The following is a 17,406-nucleotide window of genomic DNA, read 5'->3' as shown; positions in this document are numbered from 1 at the left end:
TTCCTAAAAAATTCAAGGTTTAAAAAAACTTCACTAGAATTTATTATAAACAACATAGGCTATGGAATCTCTTCCTCTGAAAATAATCTCTTGGGAACAGGTTGGAAGAAAGACCATCCTGGGAGAATGCAAATCCAGAATATAATTATCAAAGAGCTCACAGGTCTACAAGTCAGTACACACACAAAAAAACAGGTTAATAACACTTCTAAAAATGTAAAGGGAGGCTTTTTGCCTAATAACAAAATAGGCGTCTTCCTTTTAGGCTAATCAAAGAAACGGTGGTAGGAAATGGAGTTGTGTGATTTTAAATAACACAACTCCTAGAATACTTGTATGTTTCCAAACGGCAATGAACACAGAAAGCAGCCAGAGCTGACCTTAACCTAGAATCATGTAAGTTAATCTAAACAAGTAACACCCATTCTGCACAATCTCTTTCAGAAAATATAAGAGGACTAAGACTTCTCAACTCAGATCTAAGAGCTCAGCATCAACCAACTATCAAAACCAAAGATATTACAAAAAAAGAAAACTACAGACTACTATCCCCCATAAACACACACACAAAAATCCTCAGCAAAATAATAGGACTGAATCCAATAATACGGAAAAAGGAAAATAAATTATGACCAACTGGGGTTTCTCCCAGGAATGAAACAGGAATATCTGTTTCAAAATGCTAATAACACCAATTAATGTAATTTACCATGATATGTAGTTCCACATAAATTATATTAATGTAATGTAAATTTAATAACAACATCTGATGATCTCAGTCATTCAACAAAATTCAACATCTATTCATGATAAAACTCCTATCAAACTAAAAATAGAAGGAAACTTCCTCAATTAAAAAAAAAGTATCTATGGCTAACATCATATTAATAATAAATGACTGAATGCATTCTTCCTAAGATTGAGGATAAGGCCAGGAAGGCCAGGATGCCCTGTCTCACCACAGTGATTCAGCCTCATACTGGAAATCCTAACCAGCGCAGTAAAGGTAATAACAAGAAATAAAAGATAAACACTGGGAAACAAGCAAATAAAAACTGTCAGTTATTTACATAGAAAAATCTTAAAAAGTTAATTTTAAAAACCTCTTTGAAGTAGTTAGTTTACTAAAAGATCACATGAGCTTACTAACAAGGACAAGAATAAAGCCAATCACATTCCTATATACCATCAATAAACAACCAGAATTTGAAAATTTTTTAAAAATTTATAAGAACATCCCCCTTCTCCCAAGATAAAATACGTAGGTAAAAATCAATGACTTCTTATCAGCTTCAAGAGCAAGGCCATTTCTATTGGTCAAAGCTAAAATAAGCAATTAACCCAAGCAAGTAAACAATTAATCTTAGTTCTAATGAGCTTCAAATCTTTATCAATATAATTTCAATCTCCAGAAACTGTTCATTTTTGCAATAAATCAAACATCTTAGAAAATTAATCATTTGGTTTTTAGAAAGAAAAAGTCATCACCTGTTCATGTTCACTACCAAAGTCATCGTCTTCTGCTCCAATAATATGAGGTGCCACACGGGTAGAGGGACTCCCAACAAGCGACTGAGTGTCCTGGAAACATTCATAGAGAAGGAACAGAAAAATTGCCTGGTGGTCAATTTCAGAGACAGAATAAAGCCAAACTATCAAAAAGACATGGTTCACTAAACTGACTGGATTTCTTTTCCTTTTCTTTAGGTACTTTATTTTCAAAGTGGTTCTCAAATTTTCCAGTATTGATTGTTTCTTGGTCAGGGGGAGGGGGAGAAAACATTTCCCCTAGAAATAATAAACATCCTCTGTTTATACACCCTTGTTTATCTGGTTCTAATCCCTGTCTGTAGGCTTCATTTATTGTTTCATATATATCTAGACCTTGTTACAGAAAGAAATTAAGCTGGCTTACACAAACAGTTACAATTTTTAACAGTGAACGAAGGCCACAGGACAAAGGAAAAATGGCACTGTTGACATTTTGGGCCAGATGATTCTTCGTTGTGGGGGCTGTCCTATGCACTGTAGGGTCCAGAGTGGCATACTTGGCCACTGCCCACCCACAAGATGCCAGGAGCAGCCTCCCGGCCATGACAATCAAAAATGTTTCCAGACCTTGCCAAATGTGCCCTGAGGGACAAAATCATTCCTGGTTGAAAATCATTGGCATAATGCAATAAAATATTCAAGTAATCACACAAACACTGCTATAGAAATGATGGTAACAAGATTGTAAAATAAATTGTAGGCTGGCAACCCTCACTCCCTTACACATTTGGATTTAGCATGAAAAGGGGAGTGTTGGAACATTAGTATATAATGCAAAAAGTATGGGATATTTGAATACCACAAATACAGAAATGGAAGACCATATAGTACTAGAAGAAATAGTAAATTTGGGACAAATATGAAAAAAATGAGTTTGGCTCAAACCTGACAGCAGTTGAATGCTGTAGGATCTGGGGTTGAGCAAAGGGAGTGAGGCTATGGTGACATGGGAGTTATCTGCACAGCAGTTACAGCTGCAACTATGTACATGGACCCACAAGCTATAAATTAAGTGACTAATAAACACACAGCTGCAGTTTTTCTTCATTAAGTGTGTTGCAACTCTAAGTATTTGCATTGCCTAAACTTGATTCTGTCTTTCTGTACTCTTGCTTTTTAAACCACAAGGCTTTAATATTTTTTTAAAAATGAGGTGAAGCAGAAATTTTGTTTAGAGTATTAGTGAGACAACTTTTCATTTTACAGCAGACTTGAGGTTTCTGATTTTTCAACAGTCCTTATGTTGCTAATAACAGATGAATCATAATATGCTATTAAATCTTTTACTATAAAACTTTATACAAGTCCTAATCTTAAAAAATAAAATCAGAATGCTAAAAATATTCAATTAGGGATTTACAAGATCTAGCAACTCCATTTCTGACTATATACTCAAAAGAACTGAAGGAAGAATTTAAATGGGTATTTATTTATACATCCATGTTCAGAGTAGCATTATTCATGACAGCCAGAAGGAAAACCACCCAAGTGTTCACTGATGAATGAATGGATAAACCAAATGTGGTATATACACACAATGGATTATTATTCAGCCTTAAAAAGGAAGGAAATTCTGCTACATGCTAAGTCACTGATCAAACTTGAAGACATTATGCTCAGTGAAATCAGCTGGCCACAAAAGGACAAATATATATTCTACTTATTATGCGGTTCCTAGTCAGATTCGAAGGGACAGAAAGTAGAATGGTGTTTGCCAGGGCTGGAGAGAGGAGATAATGGAAGTTCGTGGACACCAAGTTTCAGCTGCGGAAGGTGAAAAAGTTTTAGAGATAGATGTGCTGATGGTTGCATAATGATGTGAATCTAACTTAATGACAAAATGAACTTAAAAATGGTTAAATTGTATATTTTATGTTATTTGTATTTTACTATAAAAAAATTTAACCACATAATACTACTATGTAGCAGCTATTTTCCAATCTTTATTAAATTTCTTTAATAAGTTTAAGCTTTTTCTCCAAATTAAACACACACACATCAGTTATGTCTGTCATTGAAGTATAAGGAAAGTCACTATCATTTCATTGATTTCATACTCACAGTGTCCTGAATTGCTTCACTTTTTTCTGGGTTTTCCTCTAGATAAATCCTCTCTTTCAAGCCACTCTTGGGACTCTAATGAAAATAAAAAAAACAAAAAACGACGTGTTCATTTCAACAGGCCCACCAATGGAGATAAGAAAAAGCAATGTGAAAGAATAATGTTCTGAATGTCACATTTGTGTTTGTGACTATTAAATATCTTTCATATAATATTTGGCTCTGCTATTTTTTACCTGACTTTGGAAAGTCACTTATTCATTAGGCTTTTAAGTCTTATGTTGATAAAATAATTTCATCTTCAGGCTTGAGGGTTAATGTCTATCAAATAATTCTAATCAGATATATTACATATTTCAAGCTCATTAAGTCAAAATCAAACTCTACTTCCTCTAAATCCCTCTGTCCCAAACTATTCTTTCTTTCCAAGTTAAAAGCATTTCCGCCTACTTATATGAAGGAAAATGAGCTTCTATTTTTCTGTTCCTACCTTATGTAAACTGATTTATGGATTCTTACAAAATTTACATGGTATGTTTGGGATGACTTAATGTAAAATACACACTCTATGATACACAAAGCTTCAATTCTGGCAGATGAGGAACACTCCAAGCAATGGGAGCCATTCTTCAGAGCAGCTGAAAATGAGATGCAAGAGATTTTTGTGTGAATGCCTATACAGAAGATATATGCTATCTGTATATATAATGTGTATGAGAGAGAGAGAACAGTAATTTCAAATATAAGCCCCACCTGGGAGAAATGGATGACTCTAGGTTAAGAGGTAGGACAGATCAAGCTAGAATAATCTTATCACACCAAAAAGAAAGAAACCTATGTTACTGGGGAGTCATGTCAAAAGGACACAGAAGACAACTTGAGAAGGAACACACTAGTCCCCTCAAAAGGGACAATTTAATAAGTATCAAAAAGAAAAATGACTGTAATGGACTGAAATGCAGTAAGAAACAGGTTAAAAATCTGTGAATTCAAAATATTACACATCTACACACATATGTGCAAACATCCCCACATTTAGTGACCTTCAGAGTATGTCAGGGCACCAATTCTTCTGAAAACAGATACGTAAGGGAAAATAATCAAATATTTGTCTTGAATTTCCCGTATAAGCTATATTTTACAGCAACTTAAAAGCTAGAAGGGAAAATTCTTTATAAAATAATTCCATTTAATGAATATAGGACGAATGACAAAATTATACCATTTTGAAATCCCTTATTAAATAATGGATGCAGGCATTTTTGCTATCAATGGAAGTAAAAACATCAGATAAAAACTTAGTGGAGAAATTTATAAGGAAGGAATTACGCTGATTTAATCTGCATACCTTATACAAACTTAACAATTGTAAAAAGACAACCAGACATTCTCCTCCTAATGTGGTGTAACAGGATATACACAGTACCACCCATGAATTGTTCTTGCCAAACAACAACCTTCAATCCTTAATCTTTTCAAGACTCTAGATCTTACTATCAATTTTCAGGAAATATATACCAGATGAATATGCTTAACACCTCCATGAAAATACAATTAGAATGTGGGTAGTTCTATTGGACATATGACCCAGTTTAACAAAAAAAATAGTAAGAAAAAAAAAGAGGAAGGAACTATCATAAATTAAGAGATTTATCAACCAAAGACTGAAGCTGTTGACTGGATCCTGCCTCAAATAAACCTACTGTAAAAAGATTATTATAAGACTATTAGGCTAATCACATTGCATGTTAAGAAAATATTAATGAAGATTTGATAATGCTACTATGGCTCTAACTTAAGTCTTTTTTTCCTCCCAAAGACGCATGTTAATGAAATAATATCTTGGATTTACTTTAAAATATCCAGTATATGGAGAGTACGAGGAATGAAGGAATACAGACAAAAGTAAGTTTAAGCACTTGTTGATGACTCTGAGCTGGGTGATTAGGTACATGCGGGAGTTTATTATCTTAGTCTATTTTTTGAGTAAGTTTGTTTTTTTTTTAATTATTTATTTATTTATTTTTGGCTGCACTAGGTCTTTGACGCTGCTCGTGGGCTCTCTTTAGTTGTGTGTGGGGGCTTCTCTCTAACTGAGGCGAGCAGGCTTCTCACTGCGGTGGCTTCTCCCGTTGTGCAGCATGGCCTCTAGGCACACAGGCTTCAGCAGCTGTGGTTTGTGGGCTCAGGAGCTGTGGCACGCGGGCTCTAGAGTCTGGGCTCGGTAGTTGTGGCACACGGGTGTAACTGCCTTGCAGCATGTGGGGGCTTAGTTCCTGCACCAGGGATGAAACCTGTGTCCCTTGCATTGGCAGGCGGATTCTTAACCACTGATCACCAGAGAAATTCCTCAAAGTAACTTTTAAATTAAACATCAGCTGCAAAATGAAAATCAAAGAGGCAAATGCTCTAAGTTTTCGATGATAATTTGCGATCAAAGGAAATCAGTCCTGAATATTCACTGGAAGGACTGATGCTGAAGCTCAAGCTCCAATACTTTGGCCACCCAGTGTGAAGAACTGACTCTTTAGAAAAGGACCTGATGCTGGGAAAGATCGAAGGCAGGAGGATAAGGGGATGACAGAGGATGAGATGGCTGGGTGGCATAACCAACTTGATGGACAGGAGTTTGAGCAAACTCTAGGAGTTGGTGATGGACAGGGGAGCCTGACATGCTGCAGTCCATGGGGTCAGAGAGTCAGACACGACTGAACTGAACTGAGCTTCTCTTATGAGAAGTACATCCATGGGCATGTGAGTATTCTTTAAAGCCTTCTCTGAGGTGAGGAAGAGCAGGGAATTTCACAATGCTAATGATATCACAAACACCATAAGGAGGTTATTTTATAAAAAGGAGCAGAAAATGGAAAAAATGTAAGGCATTGATTGGTTCCTACAATCTTAATATAGTACAACTGAAACAAACACTGAATCCATAAGCTAAAAGCAGCAACTCTCTAGCTTCAAAAAGACACCTGTAGGAACAACATGAGTTTGTTACGTGTTCAGTGAGTAGTCTTCACTGTATTGCCTCACATGTGGATTTCCACAGCATCCACTTATTTGGCCTCAATTGCCTCATCTATAAAATGGTGACATTTGCTTTTTTAAGATCACTATGAAAGTTAAAAAGAATAACTGTAAAGCATTAGGTACAACTACTGTCACAAAGTAGGTATTCAATAGATGGTGACAATTTATCAGCCATTTAACACACATTTGTCAAGTTCCTCTTAAGCCAAGTAGTCGTCTTTTCTTACTGATCTCCCTGTCTATTTACTTCAATTCATTTTCGACACGGACGTGTTTCTGGCTGTGCCTCTCTTCTGCATGCAAGATACAGCCCAAACTCTACTCATTCACTCTTGTTCAAAGACCAATTAGACACCAGACACATGTCGAACAGTCTGAATTCACTGGACTGCCTGTTTCTACACTTGCCAATTCACTCTGTATTTCATAAAGTGATATTTCTAAGCCACAGATTTTATGGTTAACATTTCTGTAAATAAGATAAAATTCAAATTTTTCATTTCCATCACTTGTTCTGAGTTCCTACAATCTCATTGTCTTCAGAGATATAAAGTCAAATATGATGGTGTGTTGCTTTAGAGACATCTAAACTTAGAAACATCTACCACTAGAAACATCTAATGGGAGAGATAAGCCATGCAATCAGAGAGGAGATGCAGCACTGAATCAAACAGAAGAAATGTGAGGATTCCCAGAAGCAGCACTGCTAGAACAAGTTATAACTTGAACTCAAGACTTTGCTTGTAAGATCAACTCCAGCCATTTTAGCATTAATATAATCCTAGCACACCTGTAAAATTTTCACTGCTCTCCCAAAATATAATGCATTTTCAGACCTTGGAGCCTTTGAGTGCTGGTATTTTGAAATTAGGTAGAGGCAATCACTTACTAGCTGAGTAAGTTTGGCAAGTTAGCTAACTCGCTTTGGCCTCAGTTTTTCCTTTTGTTTAAGTAATAACAATAGTACTACTTCATCAGGCTGTTCTGAGAATTAACTAAGATAAAAAATGTATAACACCTATTATAGCTGATGGTATTAATACATATGCTCAATAAATGTAAGCTACTATAATTCTTTTCTTGAGGCAAAATTGAAATCTATCATCAAGATAATTAGCCTATCTAATCATAATACTCCTATTAGTATCTTTCAAAATAAAAATATCCTCAAATCTTCCTTGCACGAGGAACTGAGTCACTGGGCCTAAGCATCAAGATACCCTAAATGGTGGTGGCTTAGACAAGTGGCTTTCAATTTTTTTTTTTTTTTTTTACAACCTCTACTATGAGAAATTTTACATTATTAACCAACGTGTGCACATACACACACAGCTATACATGTGTGCATGTGTGTATACAACAAAAGTCACAAAAAGTAACACTTACCTCCTTTACATGCAAAGCACTCTTATTTCTTATTCTATTCTTTTTTTAAAAAAAAATACTGGCCCCAACCCACTAAACTGATTTTATGACCCACGTTGGAAAAAAACACTGACTTACAACAGATTATTTTCTTCATCATTTTTAAGAAGGGTGATCTATTTTGAAGTAATTATTCCTATTACTGCATACTACTTACAAAGTATTGCTGAGTATATAACACTTAAGTATTCATATAACTGTGACACTACATCATATTCAGCTTAAAATACTTTCTTTTTTTTTTTTAATTTTATTTTATTTTTAAACTTGACATAATTGTATTAGTTTTGCCAAATATCAAAATGAATCCATCACAGGTATACACGTGCTCTTTCTTATCATCTTAACAGCTATCCATGTTCATCTGGCAATTTTTGGGTTAACCAAGAAAGAATTACTAAACATGGGCTATTAACTGAAGTCTAAGAGGACTAAGGCTTTTCCTCTTTGAAATGGCAAAGTGCCCCATGATTCGAGACTGAGTCACTCTGACCACAAATGGAATATTAACATGCTCTTAAAGATATCAACAGTTGGCCTCTCGGTTCAGTAAGAAAGCACCGGCATTATTAACTTCTCTACCCACAAACAAGACGCCTGCTGGGAAATTCCATCTCCTTAAAAGAAACATTTGGCAATGGTGTCCAGGGGAAAAAGTGAACTCTGGAATTAAAAGCTCATATACAACAGGGTCCAGAATTTCTGCTCATCAAATTGCTATATTAAAGATGATGGTGACCCTGAGGGATGGGATGGGGAGGGAGGTGGGAGGAGGGGTTCAGGATGGGGGGCATATGTACACCCATGGCTGATTCATGTCAGTGTATGGCAAAAACCACTACAATATTGTAAAGTAATTAGCCTCCAATTAAAATAAATTAATTAATTTAAAAGATGATGGCGATAAAAAGAAAGTAAAAAGAACGCCTGTAGTTCCTATAACTTACAATCAAATCTGGAAGTGGGGCTGTAGAGAAAAACACCAAAATACAAGTGCAGAACACTCACATCAGCACTGTCACTACCGGGCCGAGAAGCATCTCCGCTGCCACAGTCAAGTCTGCCTAGCCCATCACCAGGATCTGCTTCTCCTTCACCCACTGCTAGCCCGTCAGCTAGCGGCTTGGAGGATGTAACTACAGCTCCATCCTAAAACAGATTAGGCACACATACATTAAAAACAAACAACAACAAAAAAACTCTTTCGTTATTGACCGCATAAAGAAACAGAGTCACACTGCAACCTCAATGGAGACTGTAAAAAGTTGGCCAGTTTGATGTGATCAAGAATCACTAAAAGTTCTACAAGTCAAAGGCATAAATAACTATTAATGCTGTGGTTCTAAAATGGCATGACCTTGAAGACAGGGAAAGTGATATTTCAATAAAGAGAATAAATATTCAAACTTCCAAATAAAAGCAAAAAGATAAAATAGTTTAACTTATGTAATTAATATTCCCTGCCTGTTAATAAAGATTATGACACTATAACTTGTGGTTAATTGCCTTCCAACACTTTACAACTTCAATAAATTGCCAATTCTGGGACGCAATGCTATACTGCAAACTATTATAAGCTTTTAAATTAGGAACCACAGTTTTACTCTTGGAACCGAGTAAGATTGCTGTCTTTGCTCAGTAGTAACAACAACATAAAACATTACTTATGTCAATTACTACTAAGGCAGAATACTCAAAGCTTCATATAGCTAATGGAACTAAAAGAAAAAAAAAATGTGTAATGAAAAGTACACTGAACCCGGAAGTCAAGAGGCCTTAAAAATGTGTGATCTTGTATGAGTCATTTAACCAAGGTTTCTCAACCATGGCATGATTTTTTTTAACTTTAAAACGAGCAGATTAGGATAGATGATTGCCGTGTGAAGCTACAGACCTAACTCATGAAGAATAACAAATAAGCAGCTTTTACTCATTGCTCCATATACCAAATCTAAACATTACAGAATATAAATCTGGTTGACATACAATGTTGAGCTATTCTTCTAATGAGACTATCATCCTCATAACTTACACCTATATAGCTAATCTATTTTTAAATTTAAAATATAGTCATTAAGAACATGAATGTGTTTTAAATTCGTCAGACTGAGTTTAAATTCCAGTTCCATGTTCCATTTAGCTACATGACCACAGACAAGTTATTTAACTTATCCAAGTTTTCTTTAAGTGTTTATGTAAAATGCGGGGAAACAACAGTAATATCTAATCTCAGAGGGTTGTTTTGCAGATTAAGTATGAAAAATTATATATCCCTACTTAAAATATAATTGCCGGTCTGTTTTCAAATGGCAGAATAAACCTCAAAATGGAAATACATGTATTTAAATACATTTCAGTAATTTGTCGTATCAAAGCAAAAACACTCAATTCATTCTAAAATTACTGTGGAACAAAGAAGTATGATATCATGACCAAACAATCAGAGGCCTACATTTCTTTTTTTTCGCATTTTTTTTAGTTGACCATTATTTCTGTAACATCCTACACAGGACATCCTGTTGGCCTATACTAGAAAAAATAACTTTTAAAAGGGCTAACTGTAATACCGTCTGACACATTCCCAGAAGAAAATTCTCCGGCAAAATGGCGCGCAGCACTTTTAACAGTGATGTTACCTGAGCAGAGCCTGTGGCTTTGGATAACTGCTCTTGCAGCTGAGGAATGTGTTTCTTGGCCTCTTGGATCTCTTTTAGCAATCTCTGAGCAGGTGTTCGGTTGTAGTCTTCCTGCAATAGCTGAAAAGTTATAAAAATATTTCAAGAATTAACTACTTACGTCAAGAAAATATCTGAAAAGTCCATTCTTAATCAATAAAATAGCTGATGGCACTGATTATCAATAGTGTCTGATTATGATAAGTACCAACTCAACTATGCCCACTCATGTTTTTACTGGCCTGTAAATAACCCCATTTCTAACTTAGTACCTGAAGCCGTTCCTGTTCTTTCTGTAACATTTTTCTCAGAATTTCTACTTTCTGGTTATGAACCACATTGTTTTCTTCCTAGAAAAAGAAAAAACAAACAAACAAAAAAAACCAAGAACCAACACAAGGAAAGTGAAGCTAAAATATGTATTGAAAATGAGTCATACGATGTTACATTTCAGCTCCAATTTTCAATACCTATCAGGATTTTCTTTATTTCCGGTGGTTATGACACCAAGCTTTCAGATATGACACTGAAGATAAAAGGTTATAGGGAAATTTCAACCTTTCTATTTCACTTTTGATAAAAAACACTAAAATGTTAATATCACATTCAAAAAACACTAAATGTTAATATCAGTTGGAGAAATGAAGTTGACTTAAATGTAAGAATAGTATCTTATACTTTGCCCTCCCTTGGATCTTTACTATCAAATCCCTTGCATGGCTCAAATTCCCAGTATTTCCTACCTGAAATATTAAGACCGCTCCCTAATACATCTCCTGCCATTTCTCACAGTTTTATAACCCTATGATATTTTATCAAATTAGTCTTCCTAAAATCTTGCTATAATCACATCAGTCAAAAAATATGTAATATATCCTTAATGATCCAGTTACATGTAAATTAGCTTCATTGTTGAGACTCTTCAAAATACATAGTCTTACTTTTCCAAGCTCATCTCCTACCGTATAAATCTTTAACAAGCACCAGCCAAACAAAAATTCTGGCTATTTCTCCCCAATACTTGATGCTTTCTTGGCTCTTTACCTTTGTTTATCCTACTCTCTCTACCCGGGTTGCCTTCCTCCCCCTGACCTCCACTGCCACCACTTGAATGTTAACTGTTCTTCAAAGCTCATTTCAAATAACAGCTTTCCATAAACTCCTTCCTTATCGCAACTGGATGTGCTTTCTCCCTGCTTTGAAACCTCACAGAATTTAATATTTTCCTTCTAATAATGTCAACATCCTGCCTTTGTAGTATAATTACCTGCATACCCTTTATTCAATCTCAAACAACAAAGGTTTATTAAGTATCTAGCACTATATGCCAAGCAATATTGCAGACTCTGGGGAAACATAATGAACAAAAAACCCCTTTCCTCTTAGAATATATATTCTAAGAAGACAAAGGACCTTGACCACAGATATCTTAATTGTATTTTTGTGGGAGGTACACTGTTTTGTAGATGTAAGTGTTAAATACTTGAATTAAATCTGCCATCCCAATATTGTGCAATCATTCCAATCATTATATAATTTTTTATCAGCAGCAAATTATTTTCTAGAATCTTACACTTTGAAACTCTTAACATAAAGCAAAGGCATCATTCATTATATAACGACATTTACAGAGACATTTTCCCACGCTTACCCCCATGAGCACAGGACTAGTAATTCTCTCCATATTCCCAGATGCACCAGGTGAATGGGGGGATGTCATGATGGGAGACATATGTCCAGTGACTGATGGCTCTACTTCAGAATCAGCAAGTGGAATCTGGGGCGACCCAGGGGGGCGTCCCTGAACAGTGAGAGCTACATAGGAACCAGCTTCCAGGAGAGAGATGGCAGAAAGGGGAGGAAAGGGAAAATAACATTATCAAAAAAATTTTACAGCATTTTACTACTTAATCTTTGATAGTTCTAAAATATCTAGTTATGTGAGAAAGTTTCATCATCTGCTGGCTAATCATTTCTCCACAGAAGAAGAATCCAATCTGTTATTTCTCTTTTATGACTCCCCTACAGATCTAAAAGAACAATGCGATTTTCAGATAACAAATTATTACTCATAAGATCGGATATTACTTAAAAGCAAGTAAGATTTATGACACCAATAATTTTTTTAAATTTAGATATGAATGAGTTATCAACCATCTAATGGCTATGCTCAATTTCTCAAATGGAAATTTAAAAAATCACCATATGGATGATACTAATTAAGCAAGGCTTAACTAACTCTGTAATGATGCAATTTTAAATTAACTTTAAAAAATCAGTGTGACAAAAAAAAAAAACCCACAAAAAAAAAGAGGAAAAAAAAAAAAGCCACAACAGAAAAGTACTAAGTTTTAATTTTAAAAATTTGGAGGAAAAGACAAATTGAGTATTTTACAGGGGAAAAAACTATAGAAAGCAAAGTTACCCATAACCAGAGACTCAACAACAGATATTCATTATTTATCTAGAATAAAAAAACACTTTCCAAATAAATAACTTTTCTAGATAACTGATCTTTAATGACAGAACCTTTCTCTTATACTTTAAATTGTATTTCATAGTGTTTCTTTCCACTTACTCTTCCATGAAACTCAATGGCAACTATTTCAGTGTTTCAAGTTCCAAAAAAAAATTTTTTTTTACACTTAGTCATTAATGCTGTGATACTGGGGAGACTTTAAGTATATACACTTTTAAAGTTTTTCAATCAAAAACATTTTGTGACTGTCACAAAGTCATCTGATGTATCTTGTTGACTTATCCATGTTTGTCTTTCAAAGCTTCCTGGTTCTTCCCTTTCCTTCTTTGGATATTTTTAAACTGGTTTGATTTGAAATCACTTTTATCATGTCCAGAATCTGCACTGAAGAGCAGGACATGAGGGAACTCTACTACAAGTATAGTACACAGGGTTTAGGCATTTCAAATTTATATCTGTTTTCAATACTTAGACTGTTTTATGCTTATTTTGAGTTTTCAGCTAGGCTCTTGTTATTGGATAAGTAATCTACTGCTATAGTCCAAGGATTTAAGTAAAACTGATATTGGAACACAGTTACCAGGCATATATTTATTATCATAAATCATATTTATATAGTACATAAAAATTTACCATGTCGTAAATTTATATGTATATATGTATTTATTTAGTACATAAATATGTACTAATACTATATACAAATATGCACTAAATAAACATATATTTATTTAGTGCATATTTGTATTGTCCATAAAAAAGTCACAGTCTCATTAACTAAGTAATCAAATTTATTCAAGTATGAGGTCTTCTAATTCTGATCTTCCCATTTCTTTTTAAAATGTACTGAAGTTAAACACTAAGAACAAAGTGACAGATTTAGAGCACTAGTACTCTGATGAAAAGGTAAAGGAATTCATGGGTTACTTTATCTAAGCAATAATAAGGCCAAGAAAGATTCCAGTGTATTAAATTTATTTTAAAGATGTCCACTTACCAAAAAGAAGTAATATTAAATAAAGAAGTAGTATTTCTGCTTGGCCACAAACACCTGTCTCTTAACTGTAGCCTACTATCCTGTGGAATAGTCTGATAGAGCAGATTATAAATTCTTAACCCTGGGGATTTCCAAGAGAACATCACTCCCCTGGATTATTTAATCATTTGCTTATCTGAGAGAATATGATTATGTTACTTCAAGTTCCATTTCAGTTCATCGAACCATTGTGTCTGATTTTCTAACCTATTCTCTTTCAGGTCAACTCATCCATTTCTTTCAAATGTTTTCAATATAACCAAGAATGACAAGGACATTATAATCAGCCATATATATGAAGTGGACTAAAGATGAAGTGAAAAACAGTGAGTGTTAGTCACTCTTTGTGACCCCATGGACTGTGGCCCGCCAGTCTCCTCTGTCCACAGCAATTCTCCCGGCAAGAAGACTAGAGTGGGTAGCTATTTCCAACTGAGGGACCAAAGCTGCATCTCCTGTATTGCAGGTGGATTCTTTTCTGTCTGAGCCACCAGGGACTAAAGATAGTTATTAGTAAGTTAAGAATTTTCACCTCAGACTTTAACATAGGGGTCAGTAAACTCCAGCCAAGGGACTAAATTCAACCCACAGATTATTCTGGCAAATAAAGTTTTACTGAAACACAGCCATGTCCATTCACTGATGGATTGTCTATGCCTACTTTTACACTATAATGAGAGTCAAGTGGCAAACTATCTGGCCCACAAAGCCTAAAAAAATTACTATCTGGCCTGTTGCAGAAAATGTTTGCTGATCTTTGCTTTAAGGGTTTCAGAAAACAAAACTGAGAATAACATTCACTTACATTTGATTAGCTTCACCACTTCCAAATGGTTTGAATGAGTCACCAGAGTTCCATTCACCTATAAAAAAATGAAAACAGTGTGTGTCAGATACATTCTAATTGAGACAATGGATAAACTGACTTTAGGAATTGTTATACACAATACAACCAATTATAATATAGTAAACAGGCCTACATAAAAACGTGTATATATCTGGTTCAATATTCACTTTTACCACTATTCTACAAGGTATATGTGTGTGCATGCAAGCAAAGTCACTTCAGTCATATCTGACTGTGTGACCCTATGGACTGCAGCCCGCCAGACTACTCTGTCCACGAGATCAAGGCAACAAGACTGGAGTGGGTTGCCATGTCCTCCTCCAGGGGATCTTCCCGACCCAGGGATCAAACCCCTGTCTCTTATGTCTCCTGCACTGGCAGGCAGTATCTTTACCACTAGCACCACCAGGGAAGTCCTCTATAACGTATACTCAGCAACAAAATGAACTTGAGCACCAAAAAAGGCCTTGCTTTAAAGGACATTATAACTTATTCACCATGAAAAATGATAAATATACTATGCAACAGATACACAAATCCTTCACAGTGAAGAACGCTTGCAAATAGAAAAGCTCTTTATGCTTTTAATTGCAAATTCATTGGTTTTCCAAAAGCATAATACATTTTTCAAAAGATGAATAACCAATATTCTACAATAATATTCAATTTACCTTTTGTTTTCTGATCATGACCTAATCTTTACAGAGAAAATTAAATTTTCAGGCAGGCTAAATGTAGGAAGTGTTCTCCACAATTTCCACTAAGCCAGAGAAATTAAAGTAAAAATATCAAACATGGATCTAATATTAACATTATTTTTTCTGAGGCAAGTAATACTAATTTTTACAAGTTCAAATTTATCAGTATATAAAATCGAAGCAAAAGTACACTTGTCATGCCCACCAGAGACGATCACTATTAAGCATGATGCTTAATCTTTGAGATGCTATTCTAATATCAGACAAGCATACACACACATTATAACTGTCTTTTTCTGCAAATAAAAAAAATACTGTTTTATTGTATTATGGATGCCTTTCAATATAGGTACAAATAGACCTAATCTACTCTTTTTAAGAGCTAGAGATGTAATGCAATTTACTTCTCTGCTGCTGCTAAGTCGCTTCAGTCGTGTCCGACTGTGCAACCCCATAGATGGCAGCCCACCAGGCTCCTCCGTCCCTGGGGCTCTCCAGGCAAGAATACTGGAGTGGGTTGCCATCTTCTTCTTCAATTTATTTCTCTAGCCCTCAGCTTATGCATATTTAGATTGCTTACAAGTTTTCAACGTGATAAAGCTTAAGTAAATTTTCCTATATACATATCACCTCACATTTGAACACCATTTCCTTAGATAAGTTCCTAAAGCAAGACTGTGGTCAAAGTTTATATACTTTCTAAAAATATGTAACTTTTGATATCTATTCACAAATTTCCATCCAAATAGGTTTTACCTAATTTATATTCACAAGTTTGTAAGAGTAGATTCCCAAACTATATCAAATGTGTATTAGCAGTCTTTAAAATTCCTGACAAGCAAATATATTTTTACCTATCATTTAATTTCTACTTCTTTGCTATCAATGAGATTGGACATATCCTCATTGATATATTATTTATTTCAATTACGCTGGGGAACTGTCTGATAAATTCTTTGCCCATCTTTCTATTAGACTATTCTTTTGTTAGTAATTTAAAAGTGTTCTTTATAGTATATTATATTCTATAATATATTTCAAATATTTATTTCCAGATAGTTCTTTGTAAATATGTTATGTCTTTTCCTGTACAGTAATTTGATTTTAAGTAATCACATTAGTCAGTTGCCTAATAATTAGTGACTAATCGGGAGGCCTGGCGTGCTGCGATTCATGGGCTCACAAACAGTCGGACACGACTGAGCGACTGAACTGAACTGAACTGAACTGAATCCATACTTACTCTACTGATCAAAACTCAAGGCCTGTTTCTGGACCCTCTATTGTGTTCCACAGATAGATCCATATTTATACTATAGTCACTTGCTTTGAATTAATCTATACCATCTCACCTCCCACTTACCTCTTCCCATAATACTTTTGCAAAATTTGTTTAGAAGAAATAATCATTTGGAAGTCTGACAAGGAATGGCACACCTCCCAAATTTATTAATACATTATGATGAGAATTTCTTGCTAAGAGATTAACTTGGAGAACTAAGGTCTTTACAACAGTGAGCTACTCTCCTGCCCAAGAACACACATGACTCTATTTATTCAAAACTTGTATTATGCTTTTCAGTAAAGGGTAACATTAAGATAAA

At 34.9% G+C, this 17,406-nt stretch overlaps 1 protein-coding gene across 4 annotated transcripts in view; it reads right to left on the bottom strand.

Moving 5' to 3' along the window:
* ARHGEF12 (Rho guanine nucleotide exchange factor 12) overlaps positions 1-17,406 on the bottom strand; it is a 169,086-nt gene that overhangs the window by 44,842 nt on the left and 106,838 nt on the right. For all 4 annotated transcript variants that reach the window (XM_070803551.1, XM_070803552.1, XM_019974985.2 and 1 more), the window contains 7 exons: positions 15,063-15,120; positions 12,397-12,575; positions 11,018-11,095; positions 10,707-10,826; positions 9,079-9,219; positions 3,613-3,687; positions 1,489-1,581 (listed from right to left, as the gene is read on the bottom strand). In XM_070803551.1, the coding sequence (XP_070659652.1) occupies positions 1,489-1,581; positions 3,613-3,687; positions 9,079-9,219; positions 10,707-10,826; positions 11,018-11,095; positions 12,397-12,575; positions 15,063-15,120 (744 nt within the window). The remainder of the gene's footprint in view (positions 1-1,488; positions 1,582-3,612; positions 3,688-9,078; positions 9,220-10,706; positions 10,827-11,017; positions 11,096-12,396; positions 12,576-15,062; positions 15,121-17,406) is intronic.

This window comes from Bos indicus, chromosome 15, assembly GCF_029378745.1.
Source record: "Bos indicus isolate NIAB-ARS_2022 breed Sahiwal x Tharparkar chromosome 15, NIAB-ARS_B.indTharparkar_mat_pri_1.0, whole genome shotgun sequence".
Classification (NCBI taxonomy): Eukaryota; Metazoa; Chordata; class Mammalia; order Artiodactyla; family Bovidae; genus Bos; species Bos indicus.
The sequence above is the reverse complement of the archived record's forward strand: the minus strand, read 5'-3'. Positions and strand labels throughout refer to the sequence as shown.